This window comes from Panthera uncia (genome assembly GCF_023721935.1).
Source record: "Panthera uncia isolate 11264 chromosome C1 unlocalized genomic scaffold, Puncia_PCG_1.0 HiC_scaffold_3, whole genome shotgun sequence".
NCBI lineage: Eukaryota > Metazoa > Chordata > Mammalia > Carnivora > Felidae > Panthera > Panthera uncia.
In genome coordinates this window covers 7,047,639-7,068,828 of record NW_026057584.1, presented here as the reverse complement: position 1 = coordinate 7,068,828, position 21,190 = coordinate 7,047,639, and the positions used below count along the sequence as shown (strand labels likewise).

At 51.0% G+C, this 21,190-nt stretch overlaps 1 protein-coding gene across 3 annotated transcripts in view; it reads left to right on the top strand.

Annotated features, from left to right (window-relative positions):
* INPP5D (inositol polyphosphate-5-phosphatase D) overlaps positions 1-21,190 on the top strand; it is a 121,296-nt gene that overhangs the window by 71,666 nt on the left and 28,440 nt on the right. For 2 of the 3 annotated variants that reach the window (XM_049614660.1, XM_049614661.1), the window contains exons 7-15: positions 1,742-1,822; positions 1,991-2,062; positions 3,008-3,131; positions 10,683-10,789; positions 12,945-13,047; positions 15,363-15,559; positions 16,016-16,133; positions 19,521-19,617; positions 20,123-20,261. In XM_049614660.1, the coding sequence (XP_049470617.1) occupies positions 1,742-1,822; positions 1,991-2,062; positions 3,008-3,131; positions 10,683-10,789; positions 12,945-13,047; positions 15,363-15,559; positions 16,016-16,133; positions 19,521-19,617; positions 20,123-20,261 (1,038 nt within the window). The remainder of the gene's footprint in view (positions 1-1,741; positions 1,823-1,990; positions 2,063-3,007; positions 3,132-10,682; positions 10,790-12,944; positions 13,048-15,362; positions 15,560-16,015; positions 16,134-19,520; positions 19,618-20,122; positions 20,262-21,190) is intronic. The other variant, XM_049614663.1, reaches the window with a different exon arrangement.

The following is a 21,190-nucleotide window of genomic DNA, read 5'->3' as shown; positions in this document are numbered from 1 at the left end:
CAATTTCCCGTCCACAAAACAAGGGTTAGAAGAATCGATTCATGCTAGGATTAGATGAATGGATGCGTTTAAAGTGTGCTTGGCAGCAGCAGAACTCCTCAGATTCTCCCGTATGTTCTGCGGGCTGGGACCCACAAGTGCAGGCATCATGCTAATCCCTTCAGTCCTGAGAACCAACCCCCAGTTTGTCAATAGCTTTGTTTACACTCGGTAAGTTTCTGCCAAGCCTGCCTCATAAGACACAGGAGAGGGGAAGAAGACAGCAGCCTAAATCCACAAGGTGACTGCCCCGGGAAGCCAGCGGGTCATTCCAAGTGCCCAAGAAGGAGAGGAGGAGGTCAAATCTGTTATCTTTTAAATTTTTTATGAGAAAAACAACCCGGAACAAAGGGATCCTGAATTGTCCCTCTGCTGATCAGCTGGTCTGCAACACCCCACCTGAGGCCCCTCCACCCCACCCCACCTGAGGCTTGACCTTGAGCTTTGTTAAGGAGCAGGGCAAAACCAAAAGAGAATTGTCGACAAATAGGATGTGTTTGAGGTGTTGACAAAGTCCTGAGCGTTGTGGGGGGTGATGAGGGTGGTTGGGGGCAGTTGTGATGGCCATGGTGGGGGTGGTAGCCGAGGTGATGGGACAGGTAGTACACTAAAGTGGGGGGGTGGAATTGGATGTCAAACAAAAGTGTAGGGTGGCTGACTTCCTACGCAAGGGGTGAGGTGAAGGGATTTCACCTGGTTGGCAATAACCGTCGGTCCACTCCATACACACGTCTGATTTTCTCCTCCAGCTTCTGGAAGGCAGGGATGGTATCATTAATTCCACCTGTGTGACTGCACATCTGGCTCAGAGTAGATGCTTTGTAAATGTCGGTTCTGGGAATAAACGCTTGAGACCGTGGATTTGGTCTCAAGAAGGTCATGGATTCAAGTCCCGCCCTGCCATTCACTGGCTGTGTGACTTCAGACAAGGAACTTCGGCTCTCTGGGCCTCCTGTACGTGTTGACCAACTTCATGGAGCATCTTCTATGGCCAGGTGCTAGTCCTGCATGCCATGCTCATGGCCCCAGTTCTCACAGAGCTCCCGTTCTGGCAGGGAAAACACAAGGAACAGATGAATGACCTAGGTGATTGATATGGAAGCAAGCAGAGTGATTTGATAGAGGATGGTCATCGTTAGCTAGTGTGGTCCACGAACACCCCTTTGTGGATCTGAGACCTGAGTGAGGAGGTGGTCCTCCCAGGTGACCCCCACATCTCTGGGAATTCCTCGGGGAGTGTAGCTCAAGGACACGCGCAGGTCACAGGTGAGGAGGAGAGTGGCTGGGGGTGAAGGGTCACCATACAGAGCCTCAGAGGGCAGGCTAAGGAGTTCAAATAATTTTCTCCCAGTGGTGGGTTTTAAGCAGTGAGATGGCTATATTTTGGAAGTAGAGGAGGAACACCAATGCTGTAGATGTAGGGGGAACCAAGGTAACCATCAAGGCCAATCCCAGGATGTTTTTTGAGCAACTTGAGTGGCTGAGGTGACAGGACATTGGAGAAGCAGAGGAAGGTTTATTTTTTGGCGACGCCAATGCTGAGATGATGCTGCATAGCTGATGTTCTTGTCTGCGAAGGGGGGTGATAGCACTTGGGGGGTTGGCGGGGAGAGCAAAATGAGAGAGAGCGTGGAAAGGGCCCAGCGGAACGCCTCTGGATGGTGACACTGTGACTGCTGTCCCTACCTGCTCTTTCCCTCAGGCGCCTGGTGAGGCCAATCCAGTCAACATGGTGGCCAAGCTCAGCCAACTGACGAGCCTCCTGTCCTCCATTGAAGACAAGGTATTAGGACATCCCGGGATGCAGCTTCTCTGGGCTTCTCTTTGGTCCTCTCTTCGCTTAGAGAATGCCCCCGTGTGCATGCTCTGTGCTCCCTTTCACTCTGTCCCCAAAGACGCTGCTTTCCCTGTGCCCCCCAACCTGAAGAGCCTTATGCATTCATGCCCACAGGTCAAGGCCTTGCTGCATGAAGGCACTGAGTCTCCCCATCGACGTTCCCTCATCCCTCCGGTCACCTTTGAGGTGAGTGGATGTGCCCTTGTATTCCAGGAAGCCGGGGGCCGTTCTGGTCCCTGTGGAAGGACAGCCTTTTGGCTCAGCAGTATGAAGGCAAGGAGCCCGACACTGAGAGTGCTGGTTGGCAGGGCCACGTGTGGAGCTGGTACCCAGACAGGTGTGCGAACCCCCTTCAGGGAAGGCTCCCCAGGGGAGAGCTCCTCAGCCCAAGATGCTTTAAACTGTATCTTCCAACTCATGGCAGTAAGTGACATCAAAAAGGGGCCCCCAAAACTGGCAGCAAAGTAGTGCCTCAAGAGAAGAGCAGGAAAACATACAATTTCCATGATTTCCCCGAGCGTGACTTACATAGAACCTCCGAGCTCAGATACAGAAATTTGTTTTTCTTAACGATCCACACAGATTCTGGTGCAGCCAGCCCAGCCCTGGTCCCACATTCCAAAACACAGGACGAGATGCGCCCCAAAGGCCCTTTCTGGCCCTGATGATAGTTCTGTATTTCCATCTCCAGCTTCTGAGCATGCCTAGGCAATTGTCTTTTTCCTAATTGTCATCAGTAAATGTTAAATTGTTGGTTGTAACAAGGCCCAGGAGCTTAAATCTGTTGTGAACATCCTTTCTGGGAATAGATGACGCATCAGATTAATGAGTGTTGTCAAATTAAGCAGTGAAATGAATCAGTTTCCGGTAGTTCACCTGTTCCCTCTGCCAAACCTGTTGGCAGAGCAGCTGATGTGCACACGACGCTCGCCAGGTTCTCGGGGGCTGCCCGCAGAAACACGGACTGGGGCTCTGGGGCGAGGGACGCTGGGAGGTAGGAGCCCAATGGCACCGACGGGACACCAGGGCTGGAGCGGCCAAGGGCTGTGCAACCCCATGGACGAAGGGCTCACAGGCTCCGGGAGAGTCTGGAGAGAGAGAGGGTGACCCACGTCTCCCCTCTCCTTGCAGGTAAAGTCAGAATCCCTGGGGATTCCTCAGAAGCTGCAGCTCAAAGTCGACGTGGAGTCTGGGAAACTGATAATTAAGAAGTCCAAGGACGGTTCTGAGGACAAGTTCTACAGCCACAATAAGAGTAAGACCCCCTCCCACACCCGTGACTCTCCCCTTCTGCAGGTGCCGTTACCCCTGGCCGGTCAGTAGCGGACCGCCAGAGAGGAAGTCCCACCAGGCACGCCCACCCCTGTGCCAGGATGCTCACCACCCCTCACCCTGCCTGTGGGTCCCCCGCCCAGCTCCGAGGCCCACCTCGCATGTGCCTCCTTCACGAGGCCCTCCGTCTGTTCCACTGCCTTCCACCAAAGCCTGGGGAAGGGAACTTACATGCTCGGTGCCGGGCGGGGGACGGGGGGCACTTCTTTGTGAACGTGCACTTCCCCACTAGGAGCCAGGCTGTTGCAAAAGGCCACGGCACGGTCCCCGTACAGAGCCCTGCACATGGAAGGGTTGCCGGACCAGTCAGCGTCTTTTAGCGTAGCGTAGACTGAGACCCAGTTTAGCATGTGCTCAAGCATGTGGGTCCTGGAACTAAACTGCCTAAATTCATATGCCAGCTCTGCCACTCAGCAGCTGTGTGACCCTGGACGCTTCGCCCAACTGCTCTGGGCCTGAGTGAGCATCAGCGGAGATGGCAGGCGCAGCATCTCATGGCATGTTTCACACGGATCTCTAGACTTACCCGTCAAGAACACTCACCTGAGCTGTCTCTTCAGATGGCAGATATTTGGCTCGACAGCCAAGCCCTACAGAACATCCCCCAGAGTCCCCTACAGCTGGGCCTGCAGACTGGCAGGAAGGGAGATTCTATGTTCAGTGCTGGCTTGGTGCCAGACTGCTGGGCACAAGGGGACAGAGAGGAGTGAGGGTAGATCAAGGCCCTGCCACTTGCTAGTGATACCATGTTGGCCTGGTTACTTATGGCCTCTGTGCCTCATTTTCCTCATCTGTGAAATGGCAATAATAGTAATAGTAATAACAATAATGGATTTCTCCTAGGTTTGTTATGCGGAGTAGATGAGCTGAGGCATTTGAGAGCACCTCCTTTGTGCCCAGCAGCAGCACCGGCCCCATGGCAAAGTGCCCAGGCAGAGGCCGGGGGAGAGAGGTCAACCCCACGTGGGCCTACTCCGGCCTGCAACCTCTTGCTCCTATCTGGGCTGTGGCACCAAGGTCCAAGGGATGCTCTCAGGGCAGCAGGTGGGGTGGGAGTCTGGGGACCAGTCCCATGCAGGAAGTGGGGTGCAGGGAGGGGAAGAGCGTAGATGGTACAGGGGAGACGGTAGAAGCCCAGCCTTGGATCCCAGCTTGGCCGCTCGTGACCTCGGTCTAGTGCCTCTCTCCGTGTGCTCTTGTCATAAGGATACACATCCTGTGGGGCTGCCACAAGTCTTAAAGAGATCAACTTAGAGTAAGTAGTAGGTGCTCGTGAAAACACCGTGGCTGTTCTAATCATCCTTCCAAGGTAAGGCAGAAGATGGAGAGGGCAGGATGCAGCAGTAAGGAAAGACCAGGAAAAGAAAGTCCCTAGACACGGGGGTGTCGTGACACAGACACAGACACGGGCTGTCAAGGTCATGCAGGGTGGAGGTCACGGTGTTGAGGCAGGGCCAGAGACGTGGGGCGTATGAGGGTTTGAATAGGATTGGGCTGTGTTGAAAGTGATCCATAGAGCCGTACTTTAGAGCATGCTTCCTTCCCTCTCACCTGTCACAGAGAATGAGTTACAGCTGAAAGGGGTGGACCCAGCTTAAGAAAATGAAGTCTGAGATGAGGGAAGAGGGTGTCACAGTGCCTGACTGCTGTAAAGATCTCGAATTTCTGGACTTGAGGGTTCTGGGAAGCACTGTTCACCCTTGTCAGTTTAATTCAGTGGACGTTTTTCCTTGGAGTATCTTCCACGGACCAGTCCCGAGTATAGTCCTCCCTCAAAGATGTAGCAGTTTAGAAGGAAAGTTGACTTGTGAGCACGTATTAGAATGTGTGTCAGATGCGAGGTTAGCCTGGAAGGACAATTGATTAGCTCTGTTGTGGGATACATAGGGAGGCTTCATACTACAGATGGCTCTGTCTAGGGCTTTGAAGGATGAATAGGAGTTCACCAAGCATAAGGTAGGAGAGGGCACTAGGACTGAGTGGCATATGTCGGAGTAGGGTGTTAGGGAAATCTCATGTTACTTGTGGCCCCAAGGGGAGGAGCAGTGGGGCATGGGGTCCCAGATGTGGACAGGGCCCTGAATGCCAAAGTAAAAGTTGGAGACGTTCTGTGGAACGGAGAGCACTGATGGATGGGTTGACCTCCTAGAGGGGTGAATATACCCCTTTGTGGGATTATGGGCGGTGTGAGAGTTGCCGTCAGATCAGGGATGGGTGAAAGAGCCAAGCTGGAGAAGAGCGGCCCTGGGAAAACCCAGCTTGTGTCGAGATGCACTGTTACAGTGGAGGTTAATGAGCCTTTGAAGGAGAAGCATGGATGCCCAGAGCCTGCCGGCCCAGACTGCCTGCGGGCCGCACCTACCTGGTCCCTGTCCTCTCAGTCCGTGGAGCCCAGCTCACCCTCTGTTACGGCATCTGTCACATCAGGACACAATTACTTGTTCACAAGTTCCCTCCCCTAAGTGGGCCAAGTCCCTATCTTACACCCTCTGAAATCCTGCACAGGACCAGGTACCCAGCAGGTGCATAGTCAGGGATTGCCAATTGACTGAGGCGCTTGCAATGTTGCTCATAAATTCCCACCCCCCACGCCCGCCCACCAGAAAAATGTGGTCTCCACAGAGGCCAGGAAGTGGGGCTTTTTTGTTTACTGCTAAATCCCCAGAGTTTACAGCCGCACTTCCACAGAGTAAGTGATTGATAAATACATACTGAGTGAATCCCTGAGTGAGTGAATGAACAAATGAGTTCAAGACCATTGCGGTAACACAGTCCATGGGGCCGCGTGTTTAGGGACTTGTCTATAACTGGCACCGGAGGCGGGTGCTTCAGCAGTGAGGAGCTCTGGGTAGACGGGATTCACATACTGTGTCTGCATCCTTGCTCCACAGCTTGATAGTGGCTTGACCTTGAATAGTGGCTTCACCACTCACACTCCGTGCCCATAGCCATGAAACGAATTCCTGTGGGGTCATTGTGAGCGCTGGTGGGATAAGGCATGTCTTCAGCCAGTCCTGGCACAGTTTCCAATCGTGGTTCTGTAAAGTGCTGATCATTTGAAGGAAATCTTCGACTGCAGGTGTTGGAGCTTCCTTGCCCTGCTCCAGTCACCATGTTCATGGGTAGCTTTGGCATTGAGCTCTTCTGTGCATAGGAAAAGCCAGTTGCTGTATGAGGAAACCATAATGTATTCACTCACTGAGCAGTTATTAGGTGTATTATGTGTCAGGTGCTGGGGATGCAAAGGTGAATAACGGGGGGTCCTCGTTCTTAGGGAGGTTCCATGCAAGTAAGGGTCGAGGAGAAAATTACCAAGTACACAAATATATAAGCCAGTAAGGCGTCAGGGAGTGATAAGCTCTAGGCTGGGAATGTAAGTAGGACGATAGGACAATGATGGAGAGGTGCCATTTGAGCTGCCACCTGAGTGTCAAGAAGATGCTGGCCGTGCAAACACCATGGACAGCGGCCCTTGAGCAGAGTTTCCAAGATGGGAGCAAGCTTGGCGTGTGCGAAGGCTGGAGTGGCTAGAGCACAGATGGTGCAGAGATCGGGCACCTATCCTGGGCTTGGTGAGCCGGGGTATGTTCTAAGGGCAGTGAGCCGCTGTTAGGAGATTGGAAGCAAGGGAGTAGTGTGATCCCATTTAAGATGAACTCTGGCTGCTGTGCTAAAAGTAGATTGTGGGAGACAGGGAGACAGACCAATTAGGAGGCCTTGACAGTCACCAGACAGTTGCCGTGGTGGTGGCTTGACATGTTGAAAGATGGACGTGGGGAATGTTTTGAAGGTAGAACTGCTCACACCTGCTCATGGGTGGATGTAGAGGGGCAAAGAAGAGAACCACAAAGAGCTTCTGGTTTTATTTAACTAGGTGTGGGGACAAGTGGGCCACATACCAGGCCTGGTAGAGTACTAATCCTGATCGAGCGAGATGTCCCATCTTGGAAGCAGCCACACAATCCTGCATATGGATGTCAAGGAAAACCAGGAGTTTGGAAGGAAGGAGACATGGCCTCATAGTAGCGGATTAGGAAGAGTCTGAGGGTGTCCCACTTGGTAGCAGTGGGAGTCACACCATGGGATATTTACGGTGCCGACAAGGCTGATGGGATTTCTTTTTTTTTTTTTTTTTTTTTAATGTTTATTTTTGAGACAGAGAGAGACAGAGCATGAACGGGGGAGGGGCAGAGAGAGAGGGAGACACAGAATCGGAAGCAGGCTCCAGGCTCTGAGCCATCAGCCCAGAGCCCGACGCGGGGCTCGAACCCACGGACCGCAAGATCGTGACCTGAGCTGAAGTCGGGCGCTTAACCGACTGAGCCACCCAGGCGCCCCAAGGCTGATGGGATTTCTGAGCATACAGGACATCCACGATTTCCCTTGGGTGGGATTTCTGTCAAGATGGCCGTTGAACATACACATTTGTCAGTTCCCTCCTAAAAGCAAAACTCGCGGGGACAAAGAGACCAGGTGAGAAAATGATGGCAACAAAATTCTAAGTGCTGAAAAACAGATGGATAATGATAACCAACTTATAGGAACCAAAACTCAATTTTAAGCATGTAGTAGGAAAAACTGAGACACCTGACTCATACCACAGAACCCACAAAGGGTACAGGAATTGATACTGTGAGGGGCCCCTAGAAGTGGGGGTGAAGGTGAGATTATAAACATCAGGATTGGAAGAAAATCTCTCTTAAAAGAGTTAGACCCACCAGATCTTTCTCCATTCCTCACAGCCTCCCCTCCAGGTCCCCTCACTCATTAGAAGACTGGATGTTAGTTCTCCAGAGAAGGTAAAGGCTGGGGGGACACCAGGCCTGGTAAGGGCCGAGGAACCCACTGGAAACACAGGACTAAATAGCAGTTACTTCTGAATGTTGATCCCACAGCCTTCATCCCTGCCTCGCCCGGATGCTGCCAGCCAGGTCTACACGCTATGGGCAGGAGGTTGAAAGATTCTTCTCTGGAGCACATGACCAGCCCAGGGGCAAAAATCAAGAGGTTTCCCCATGAGTCAGCCCATGAGACCACCCAGTACAGAAGCCCAGTGTGACTCTGTCGCTGTTGGAAGACACAGCCAAGAATCACCAGACATTGAAGGGAAGCCTGGGATGGGCAGTGAGACTCAAGGCAAAAATAAGCAAAAAGACCAAAAACTTGGAGAGAGCAAATTATGAAGTTTGAAAGAAATTGGACCATGAAACAAGAACAGAGTGCTATTTTAAAAGGAACGTCCAGAGAAAAAAGTAGAAGGAGGAAGGAAGAGAGGGGAAGACGATAAGGAAGCGGAAATTAAAACATTACAGCAGAAAGTTTTAAAAATAAAAACAGAATGGAAGGGTAAAATGATAAAGTTGAGGAAGGCTCCCAGAAGTAGAACAAAAGAACAAAGTGAGGGGAAAATAGAAGAGAAGAGCTTATTTAAAATTAGACCAGTCCAAGATGTCCAACACCAAAATAAGTCAGGAAGAGAAAATGGAAACAATGAGAAAAATTCTCAGAGCTGAACACCAGTTTCCAAATTGAAAATGGCCCACAAAGTGCCCAGCATAGCAGAGGAAATTTGTTCCACCTTAAGGCGCACACAGCATTGGAAATTCTTAACATTCGTGTCAAAGAAAAGATCCTAAAATCTTCAAGGTAATAGATTACAGACTGTGTCAGGGCTCCCCTCAAGTCTATCTCTGGGTTCAGGGTCTCACTAGGAGAACTTCCAGGACTCAGCATAAAGTCATACAGCTGTGATTTATTACAGTGAAAGGATTCAAAGCAAAATCAGCAAAAGGAAAGGGCACATGGGAAGAATTCCATGGGGAAACCGAGCACAGGCTTCCAGGAGTCCTCTCCCAATACAAGTCACAAAGGGCACGCTTAATTACTCCCCCAGTGAGTTGTGACTATACATGTGAAATGTCGTCTACCAGAGAAGCTCATTAGAAAGTCAGCACTCAGGATTTTTACTGGCGACTGGTCACATAGGCACCCTCTCTGCCTGGCACATACCCAAATTCTAGACTTCCAGGAGGAAAGCGGATGTTCAGTGTAAACCATACTGTTTTAGAAACAGTTTGGGGATAGTGAGCTGCTCTTATCAGTCAGGAGATGCTGGGACCCTTCCCAAAACCATGTTCCCAGATGCCCTTCAACCACCACCTTGCAAGCATCTTTCCAAGGATGGTGGTCAGGCCTCCCAGGTTAACTCTTCTGCAGACAGGTATATCCAAATGACTTGGAGTTTCTCAGCAGCAGTGCCCAAAACTAGACATGACAGAGCAAGTTCTCCAAAGGGAGAGTCCTGAGGAAAATTATTCTGAAGTGTGAAGGTAGGGTTTTCAGGCATACCAGGCCTCCAAAAGTTATTACCCATTCCCTTTTCTTGGAAAACTTTTAGAGATGTTGCTCTACCAAAACTTGGGCATAAAGCAAGAAAGAGAAAGACGTGATAGCTGAGAAATGGGATCCAGTACAAGAGAGACAAGTGAATGAATTCCTGAATGATGGAGAGGGAAGTTCTAAGGTAATGGCTATGCATGAGGCTTAGAGGTCCCCAGCCCAGAGAAGAGAGGGCCCAGAGGCTCTGGGAGAGGCTTTCCCAGGATGGCAAACCTGTTGAAAGTGTTTAATTACAGGAAAAAGAGAGTTACATACTAGGAGGGTTAGGACCAATGGAAGAAAAAAAACATGGCAATTATTAACTCCAGGAAAAACAAAGTTGTGTAGGAAAAGGAAAGCAGTGGAGGTTTATCTGTCAATAGCCCTTCCATAGTCCTAATAATACACTGAGTACTTACTTGGCCAAAATTACTGGAAGATGAGGAGGGGACTGAAATTACGCATTAGTAGGGGGAGAGGAGTGTGAGAAGGGAGACAGGTTGAAAGAGATCTAAACCTTCATCTTCTGTAGTGGGAAGTCGATATGTAATAGGAAATATCTAAAACTGAAACACCAAGAAGTAATATAAGCATGTTATTTAGAGACAGTAAAATTCCCAAAGAATCCATTAAGGGAGTTGAACGTGGCTGCCTGTTGGTAGGAGGACATTGGAGGGAGGTGGGGTTGGGGGGATACTAATGTTTGTAAAAAATCTTGTAGAACGATTTGAGTCTTGGTTGTTGATAGAAGTGAACAATTTTAGTTTAGACACAAACTAAAAGCAAAGCAAAAGAAGGAAGGAATGGAGGTAGGAGGAGAGAAAGCAAAGGAGGAACATGAAAAGGTGACAGTTCACACTGTCTCTGCTCTGGCCAGGCTGCCTCTTGCTTGTACAAAGCACCACCCTTCTCAAGCATGAGCCCTTGTCCAGAAGAACAGCCAGGAGCAAAGGGATCTAGGAGATTAGGCATAAATTTGGTGCTCACCTGGGGATGGGAGGTCAGGATTGTTGATCAGGTGGCAGAATATAGTGTAGACTCTACATATTGTGTGATAAGTAGATGAGTGAATAAATTAACTTTCATTTCTCTTAAGTCCTGCAGCTCATCAAGTCTCAGAAGTTTCTGAACAAGTTGGTGATTTTGGTGGAAACTGAGAAGGAGAAGACCTTGCGGAAGGAATATGTTTTTGCTGATTCCAAAGTGAGTGATGACAAACTACTTAGATGGGTCAGGAGGGGAGTGAGGGACATGTTGTCTTTTGAGGCTTGCTTGTGCCTGGAAATGTGCACCATTAGCTCACTTGGTTCTCACAGCCCCCTTCCCACCTGGGAAAACCAGTCCCGGGGAGATTGGGACACGTCCCAGGTCTGCTGGGATTTGAACAGCTTGCCCCCGAGGGGGCGCGTCCTTGATCACTTGTGCCTTATCCCACCCTGAGCCCCACTGGGAGACATTTTCTCTTCTCTGAGCTGGACTCAGAAGCCCTCTGGGGCACCTCAGATTTAACTCCAAATACCAGCCAGCACTCCTTCCGTGTCTGCATTTTGCCCCACTCTGCAGGAGTGAGACGTCCCACCAGGACTGGCTCCTGGAACAGGAGGTGGTGCCGGCTGATGGAAATCCTCAGGGTCTTTGGGCATTGCGGGGGGCCTCTGTGTAGCCAGAGTCCGGCTTCTCTATGATCTGATCCCTCTGCTACGACATGGCAGCCAGGGACTGAAACCCTCCACGTCGGCCTTACTGTTCATCCGTTACTATATGGCTCATGTGAGGCAGGGCGCAAAGCGCTCTAATCACATCAGATTGTTGGCTGACTGTGTGTTAGCACCACGGGAAGACTGAGGGACAAGGGCTCCCAGCTTAGCTTACCAAGTGCCAGGACCTGGCTTCTTTCACCTGCCCCATGGATGAAGTGGCAGGGGTGGGCTGGTGGGAGGCCAGTGGGAGGCCCGAAGGTGCCCAGAGCTGGCTGAGAGGGTGGGAAGAACTCAGAGGCATGACAGTGAAGGGGCAGGGGGGGAGGTGGAGAGAAAGAACTCGTGGCTGGGCGTCATTCTGCATACGGGGACATAGATCCCAAAACCAATTCTGCCCGTTGCTGCAAGCTCAGGATTGAGACACAGCAGTAAACTGAGGCACCAAATTTGGAGCCATTCGTACGTAACTGAAGACAGGATTCCATAATGACAGTCCTCACAACGTCCTTGTGAGCTGGTTTCTTCAGAAGTGATTACCTGGGATTTGCAATTATTAGGTTGAATCGAATGAAATTGCCATCTCTGTAGGTGTGAAACAGGCACATATTGGTAATTTCATATGGTACAACCTGAAATATGTGTGTGTGTGCTTTTTCAGCCTGCCCTTGACGGCACGCTCTGAGAGAGCTGCGCTGCTTTGTCCCCTGCTGTATACCCAGGTACCCGGGACAACTCAGTGAAGACTATGAAGGAGACTCTGACAGCTTTCATCTGTTCTTTTCTTGTTAGCTTCCTTGATCTAAATTTTCATTCATTAAATACGTAGTCTATTCTCGGGGTGCCTGGGTGGCTCAGTCGGTTAAGCATCTGACTTTGGCTCAACTCACGATCTTGTGGTTTGTGAGTTCGAGCCCCACGTTGGGGCTCTGCTGTCTGTTGTTTCTGCTGTCAGCACAGAACCCGCTCAGGATCCTCTGTGCCCCTCTCTCTGCCCCTTCTCCGGCTGATTCTCTCTCTGTCTCCCTAAATAAAGAAATAAACTGGAAAACAAGCAAATAAATAAGTAATCTATTCTCATTGGTGGAAAAATAACAAATAAGCAAAACATTTAAAATGAAAACACACCTGTGCTACTAGTAGACTTTGGACTCTGTCTTTCTGGATGGTTTTTGTTTGTGTTTTTATAAAAATGCAACAGTGCTATTCATACGGTTTCGTCAACTGACTTTTCCCACCTAACAATATAGTTTGGACATCTATGCTTGTTGAGAAAGTATTTCTGCACCAAAACTTGTAAACCCTACGGTATTCTATCTGGCATGTGGATGACTCATAATAGGATTATTAATTTGCTTCCTAGGATTGGACACTGAGGTCGTTTCTAATTTTTTCTGTGTTGAAGTGCGCGCTACGGTCCCCATGACACAGTTGGGTCTTTGCACAGTTCCTGGTGGTTCTTAGAGTCAGGCCCTTGCCGAGGAATGGCGGTCAGAAGCCACTTCCTTGAGACTTTGGACCCACATTTCCAGATTGCTCTCCCGCAAGTCCGTACTGATTTGCGCCCCTCTCAGTTTTCTTGAAGCTGACCAAGCCCTTTGAAAGTGTAATGTGCAGGGAGGTGGAGGCCTTTCTGAGTCTGTCTGCCCTTCCATCCCTAGAAGAGAGAAGGCTTCTGTCAGCTTCTCCAGCAGATGAAGAATAAGCACTCGGAGCAGGCGGAGCCGGACATGATCACCATCTTCATCGGCACCTGGAACATGGGTGGGTCCACATGCCCCCCACCCCCATCCGCTCCCTCCCATCCCCTCCCTCTGGGCTCTGCGTTGCTGCCTCGGGCATCTGCAGACGGGTGGGGGACACCTGTCCTCCTCCCGCCCCCACTCCCCAGCCCATCTACGCAGCCTCCTTTCTAGGGAATTGTGGACTTTTCCCTAGACAATGGATGAGAGAAATGAGCTCTGGGATTCTCATGCCCCAAGAGCAGCTGGGCTGGGTTACCTGGCACGTCTAAGCTGGAAAGTGTTAGGGAAACTGCCTATATGGGTGATGGGGCTCTTGGGCACCTGCCAGCCTTAGGCAGCTCGCCAGGGGGCCTCGGGCCTGGGAGAGAGAACTCCCTTGTCAGATTTACTGAGAGAGGAAGAGAGAGCTCTGACGCCCAATTGCATTTGAATTTCATATAAACGGCACAGTTTTTTAGTATTGGTATCTAGGTAGAAATAAATACATACTAAATATATATTATGGTAAATATATACTATATGTATTTATATATGGATACATATTATATGTTAATATATATTATACCGAATATAGGTTGTACCAGGTAGTGGAAGTATTCAGCTAGAAATAAGTACTAAATATACACCAAATATATAGTTATAACCATGTACTGTATACTTATATATTAATATATATACACTAAATATATCACACTAAATGTATACTAATTACTTAGTGTAAGTATTCAGCTAGAAATAAGTACTAAATATGCACCAAATATATATATATATATATACATATACATATATATATATACACATATATATATATATACACATATATATATATTTACTAACCATGTACTATATACTTAAATACTAATACATATTTATATACTAAATATATCACACTAAATATAAGTCATACTAATTATTTAGTGTAAGTTTTCAGCTAGAGAAAAACTAAGTAGGTACAGGATGTCTAGTCAATTTTGAATTTTAGTTGAACAGATATTGCCTGGGACAGACTTCCTCTAAAAGTTATCTGTTGTTTGTCTGATATTTTAATTTAATTGGGTGTCTCTCCTCCCCGCACTGTCCAGAGCGGAGTCAGCCTCCGCCATCTGACACGGCTAGTAGTCACCTAGCAGTGTCCTCTGGGAGGAGTAGGGTGAGTGGCAGCCCTTCATGGAGGGACAGGAAGTGATCTGGAAACGAGAACGTAATTTGCTAGTCCTGGACTGTCGGCTGAGTGGAGAGTGGGCTAGTCTTCCAACAGGGAAGTCAGGAGAGCCGCTGACCCTGATTCCACAAGCCACCAGGCCTTCATGCCCAGATTTTTTTCCAGGGCCAGAGTAGCCCTGAAGTAGAACTCTGGCCCATGCCTGGGGACCTTTGTCCTCTTCTGTCCTCTCTAGTATTTCTTGCTGGCTGCCTGATTCTATCAGCTCTCCACTCGGGTTTGTGCATGCGGGTACGCTGTCCCTCTTGTGTTTCCTCTGTGAGCATGGAGGTCTTAGATTTGGCTGGACGTGGTTAAGCCCATCCTGTTCCCAACTGGAGGGAGTGCCCTTCACACAGAAGACAGTGTGGAAGGAGCTGGCTGGCTGGCTGGGTGGGTGGGAGGCTTTCCCCAAGCAGAGACCACCGGCCCCGGGGTCTACAGTCCCACCACGAACCATAGCAGAGAGCAGAATGATGGCAGTCAGGTTACGTCGGTTCTTGGCACTTGTGAGCCAAGAGGGTTATCTCCTTGGGGGAAAAGTTTACTCAATCTTGAAGGGGGTTTCGAGGAGAAATGTCTTTCATCGTTTCTTTATTGAGTTGCTTTGACTCATTTTTTGAAATGAAAATGGAGGAGGTCTCCACACTCTTCCTGTTTCTTTGGCTCTTAGTTTTCAGCCGAGATGTCTCTGTTTTGCGAGGAAGTCCCTGTTGTCTCCCAACCCTGGGCTAAAAGCCCCTATCCCAAACCTGCCAGCCTGCTGGGCTGTCATTGCCAATGGAATGTACATTGCTCAAGGACTGTCTCAGTCACTAAGTTAGCCCCAAAGACTAGGACGGTGTTTGACATCTTGTGCCACTCGTTCAAGGCACCATATGGCATCTTCAGGTACTAGTTCTCATCTTTAAAAGTTCATGTTATCTTTACAAAGAAACGTTACTGCACTCTGACCCTACCTGACATCCTGGGAACAATTAGTACCTCATTCTCTATCTACAGTACTTTGTTGGGTGACCCAAATGGTTTTCAGTGACTGTGTGAACTTCCTGCCCTGCATACTTCCCCCACCTGTGTTTTGAATTCTCCTGATGTGCCTTTGACTCACTTGGTGTTGGGTTTTGCTGTTGAAGGTAACGCCCCCCCTCCCAAGAAGATCACGTCCTGGTTTCTCTCCAAGGGGCAGGGAAAGACTCGGGATGATTCTGCCGATTACATCCCCCATGACATCTACGTGATCGGCACCCAGGAGGACCCCCTGGGAGAGAAGGAGTGGCTGGAGATACTCAGACACTCCCTGCAAGAAATCACCAGCATGACTTTTAAAACAGTGAGCACCTGGCCAGGGCGCTGGGTGGGACTCAGGGGCAGTGGGCTTTGCGAGGCTGGCCAGGAGCATCTCAGAGGCAAGGGTGGGCTCAGCCTGTCTCCTCTCTCAATTTCCAAAGATGCCTGAATGTTCCTTGGTCGTTCTCCACCACCACCGCTACCTTCCAGGGCCAGAGAGGGGCACCTGTTCTGAAATTGGGGTCCGTGGGCGTTGCTGCAAATCACTAGCACGTCCCTTCTTCCCTGCCCCTGCTTGTAGGTCACTCTTGCTTCACTGAAATCTTACCAGTCCTGGTTCTTCATCTATGTTGCACCTGCAAGGCATCATTAGGAGGCTAGCTTGGGGGTCCTAGACAGGTTCCCTGCACCTCGGGAGTGAGGGCTGGGTGGGAATCCCTTGCCGGGTGGTCAAGCACCATGCCCGGGCCAAGGGTCACCATGTTGTGCTCCCCTCCAGGTTGCCATCCACACCCTCTGGAATATCCGAATCGTGGTGCTGGCCAAGCCGGAGCATGAGAACCGCATCAGTCACATCTGCACCGACAACGTGAAGACGGGCATCGCCAACACGCTGGGTGAGCAGGGAGGGGCCGCGCTCCCCCGCTGCGTGTCCCCAGCTCCACTCGTGTGCCCATCCCGTCCCCACCAACGGCGACATCCCTGGGTGGAAAACTGAGCCTCACTTCCTGGGATCCCCTCGGTCCCGGGCAGCCGGAATGGTTGGTTCCTCCAGCCTAAGCCCATCTGGGGTCTACCCCAGAGCTGCTGGGGATCTGGCCAAAATGCAGGCTCTGACTTAGCAGGTCTCAGGCGGAGCCTGACATTCTGAGTTTCCAGCCAGCTCCCAAGTGGTGTCACGCTGCTGGCCCCACAGACCCCCACCTTGAGAGTCCAGGACCTAGGACAGGGCTTGATGGACTTGCTGTAAAGGGCCAGATAGCAGATGTTTTAGGCTCTATGGGTCCGTGCTGCTCCTTACCCCTGCAGCCGCGACACAAAAGAAACTGTGGGTAGCACGAACTTGAATGGGAGTAGCTGTGTTCCAGAAAGCTTTGCCTACAGACACAGGTCGGGGCTCAATTTGGCTCACAGGCTTTTAAACAAATTTTTTATTCCTACATTTTTTTGAAATTTTTTTGACGATTTTCATTTTTGAGAGACAGAGACAGAGCACGAGCGGGGGAGGGGCAGAGAGAGGGAGACACAGAATCCGAAGCAGGCGCCAGGCTCTGAGTGGTCAGTACAGAGCCCAACGCAGGACTCCAGTCCACAAACCGTGACATCATGACCTGAGCTGAAGACGGACGCTTAACCGACTGAGCCACCCAGGTGCCCCTCTTATTACTATTTTTTTTTTTTTTTGAGAGACAGAGAGAGTGTGAGTGGGGGAGGGGCAGAGAGAGAGGGGGAGACACAGAATGTGAAGCAGGCTCCAGGCTCTGAGCTGTCAGCACAGAGCCCGACGCGGGGCTCCAGCCCACAAGCTGTGAGATCATGACCTGAGCCGAAGTCGGACGCTTAACCGACTGAGCCATCCAGGCACCCCTGCCCACGGGCTTTATGTTGTCAACCCCTGGTGTAGTTCTAGAAGGACTCAGGTTGGATGTGGAAATGCTGGTTTTAGCGGTGAGCCTGTGGGGACCCGTCAGGGCACCTCAGAGAATTGAATTAAGAGCCGGGGACTTCAGGAGTGTGTTTGTGAGTGTGAGTCTTCGTGTGGGTGTGTATGTGAGTACTGTGAGTATGTAAAGGTGTGAGTCTGTGTGTGTCTATATGTACGAGTCTACCTGTGCAAGTCTGAGTACGTGTGTATGAGTGTACATGCGGGTCTATATGTGTAAGTCTGTGCTTGAGTGTGCGTGCAAGTCTGCGTGTTCGAGTCCGAGTCCGTGTGAGTCTGTGTGTGTGAGTGCTCACGCAGGTCTGTTCACAAGTGCACGTGTGAGTCTGTCGGTGAGTGTGTGTGGGCAGGTGCACCCACGAGGGCCGTGGGTGGAGTTGAGGGCAAGGCTAGTGGTTTCTGGTGGTTGGAGTCAGGGACAGGACAGAGTCCCAGAGACAACAGGATGTTGAGAGCTCTCTCGGCTTTTCTGCTGACAAACCGCAAGCTGCCCGTGTCCACACCCACTTGCCCCCTTCCTTCCTGTCTCTGTAGCTGCCCTGTCAAAGCCCACGCCCTTCTGCTGCCCAGGAACCTGTCTTTCCTTGCTGCATCCTGCCTGGGCTGCCCGTCTCCCTTCCCCGGCCCCTTCCCAACAGCACGTAAGGTGCTCGGACCCCCTGCTGCAAGATAAAACCACACCTCAGCCAGACCTCGCCTCCGGCTGCTGCCCCAGCTCTCATTCATCACTACAGAGCTGACACCGTGTCCCCCAGTGCGGTGCTATGCGCTGGGCAAGTGACCACGCAGATAGCAGCCTGCTTGCATGGATAGACAGACAGTAAGATGGTTTCTAGGAGTAAGCGTGCACAGGGCAAGGTGCACAGGGCAGTGAGGCCCCAGTTCTACTTGAGATGGGGGTGGGTCCAGGGGTCTCTCTGAGAAGGACTCAAGTCCCGGGGGTAAGGAAGGATCAGTATGGGTAGTGTTCACACAGCAGGAAAAGTGAAGCAAAGGCCCTGAGGCCCCTGGGCCGCAGCTCTAGTGGATGTCGGGGGGCAAGGCCAGAGAGGGAGGTATGAGGTCTGGGCAGAGTCCGAGTTTCGTGGCCATCAGCGGGTAGCTTGGAGGCCAAGGCATTCCTATGCACCAGCTCCTCCCTTCCTCCCCCAACCCTGGGGCTGGCCTCTACTCTCTCTACTGCTCCCCTCAAATGGCTCCCAGCCATGGTTAACATGGGGCAGAGCTCGGGGAATGCTGGTTGGCTAATGCTGGTGGACGTTACCTTAGAAGAACTAAGGCCTTTTTGAGAACGTACATGTTCATGGCCAAGAGCTAACTGCTTTATGAGTATTATCCCATTTAAGATAAATGCCCTGTGGGGACAAGGACTGTCGTTGGACCCATTCAAAAGATGCTGGAGGCTACGGTGACATTTCTTAACCTGTCCCTAGCACAATGGCAGGAAAGTGATGAGCAGGGATTTAAGCCCAGGCCACATTGCAGGATGGGGAGAAAGCTGGAAAGAGAGGCTCCCTGGGGGGCAGGGGAGCTGGGGCACCCATCGTGGCCAGGGCAGACCCCGGTCCAGAGGAGGCAGGGCGCAGGATCTCTGAGGTTCTTCAACTTGGGCTCCAGCCAGCGCTGTCCAGCCCAGTCAGAAGGTGAGCTGTGTAGGTTGTTATGAATTTGCTAGGAGCCACATTCAAGAAAGTAAAAGGAAACGGGTGAAGTCGGTTTTAGTTAGCATTTTATCAAACCTCATTCACTCAAAATATTACCATTTCTGGGCACCTGGGTGGCTCAGTCGGTTATGTGTCCGACTCTCAGTTTCGGCTCAGGTCGTGATCTCTGGACTTCATGGGTTCGAGCCCCATATCGGGTTCTGCATTGGCAGCATGGAGCCTGCTTGGGATTCTCTCTCTCTCCCTGTTTCTCTGCCCCTCCCCAACTTGGCTGTCTCTCTCAAAATAAATAAATAAACTTAAAAATATATATATTACCATTTCCATAGATAGTCAATATGAAAATTAGTAATTATTTTATATTTTTCTTTTTTTTAATTCTTTTTTAAGTTTTATTTATTTGAGAGAGGGAAAGAGAGAGAGAACAAGTGGGCGAGAAGCAGAGAGGAGGAGAGACAGAATCCCAAGCAGGGTCTGCACCACCAGCACAGAGCCCGACGCGGGGCTCGAACTCACAGACCGTGAGATCGTGACCTGAGCCGACGTCGGACGCTTAACCGACTGAGCCACCCAAGCGCCCCTCTCCCTCTTTATTAAGAACATTGCTTCACCTTGATTTCCCGCCACTTGGTAAACTTGCCTGTGTGACTGACTTCTTCCCTCTCCCCTCCCTTTAGGGAACAAGGGAGCCGTGGGGGTGTCATTTATGTTCAACGGAACCTCCTTGGGCTTTGTTAACAGCCATTTGACTTCTGGAAGCGAAAAGAAACTCAGGTAATGGAGCTCCTTTCCCGGGCGGTCCAGGCAGACCTCACATCCCTAAACACCAGAACTACTGTTCAGCCCTCGGCTTTTCCCGTAACTGTGGCACAGGAGTGACCTCTCGTGTGGGTGAATTTTGTCGGGAGGATGGAACACACATTTCCTTATGTCATTCATCTGATAGATGCCTAAATCCTGCTCCATTTCTAAAGGGAAAAACCTCATCCGGGCATCCTTACAGATCAAAGCCCCTGTGGCTCATTTGGCCCAGGCGCAAAGACAGCTATTTAGAATAATCATGATTCCAATTCCCTGCTAAATGGATGCTCCGGGAGGCCCCCTGCCATGTGTTCCCATTTCTGCCTGAAAGGCCCTTTGCATCTTGGCTGTGGTTCACTTCAGCAGGGGCCGGAGAGTTAAGGCTCCGTCCCCCCAAGCTCCCTCTGATTTCCTGCTACAGTGGTGACATAAGGGACCAACGGTCTCATGCTACATGGCTGCTTTTTCACTTAAATAGGCGAAACCAAAACTATATGAACATTCTCCGGTTTCTGGCTCTGGGAGACAAAAAACTGAGTCCTTTTAACATCACTCACCGCTTTACGCACCTCTTCTGGCTTGGTGATCTGAACTACCGTGTGGACCTTCCCACCTGGGTAAGGAGCTGCCCACCTGGGGAAAGAACTGTCCACCGGGGGGAGGGGCCACCCGCCTGGGAAGGAGCTGCCCATCTGGGGAAGGAGTGGTTCACCTGGGGAAAGGGCCATCCACCTGGGGAAGGAGCTGCCCACCTGGGGCTGGGGCTGGGGCTTCATGGGACAGAGGCTCCCTTGAGTTAGCTGAGGGCATGGGGCCATGGAGGCACAGACTGAGCTGGGCCAAGGCAACTACTCCCCTTCTGGGACTCAACACTGTTCTGCTGTTCTGTCTTGGAACCCCTGCCTTTCTTTACACTTTACCTCTGCTCGCACTTAGTTCCCACACAACTGCCCCAGCCGTTCTGGTCCTCCAGTGGCTCGGCCCAGATCTCCAGGAACCGTTAAGGTCTGAGGAGACCAGCACAATTTTCTGCCTAGATGTTGGTCACTGGCCAGCTAAGGAAGAAGTTACTTACGTTGGATGCCCAGGCACGGTCCACTGAGCAGTGGTCAGAAGGGCCACCTAACACAGACATGCCTCGCTCGCTCAGGCAGAGCAAAGTGTTCTCTGGGAAGGTGGGGGGTGCAGGCCTGGGCGCAGAGCTGTGCAGTGTGCCCAGAGACCTTGGTTACAGCTTGAACGTCCCTGCCAGGGATGGAGAACCTTCATACCACATCCTGTGAGGGCAGAAGCTGAGAGGCAAGAACCCTGGGGCACCAACAGGCTAAGAAATAGCCTGGAGTCAGTTTCTGACCAGTGGGAGTTGGGATTGAGCCCAGACCTTCTCACTCCTCTTCCCCTGTGTTTCCCCAAGCATCTCGCCTCTCCCTCTTGCTGCCCCAGTGGCTCGGCAGAGACTGAGGAGGAACTGAGGGTCTGTTTATGCCCCTTATGTCCCCACCACTTCCTCCCTCGTGGCAGATGGGAGAGGACTAGGCAGGAACCC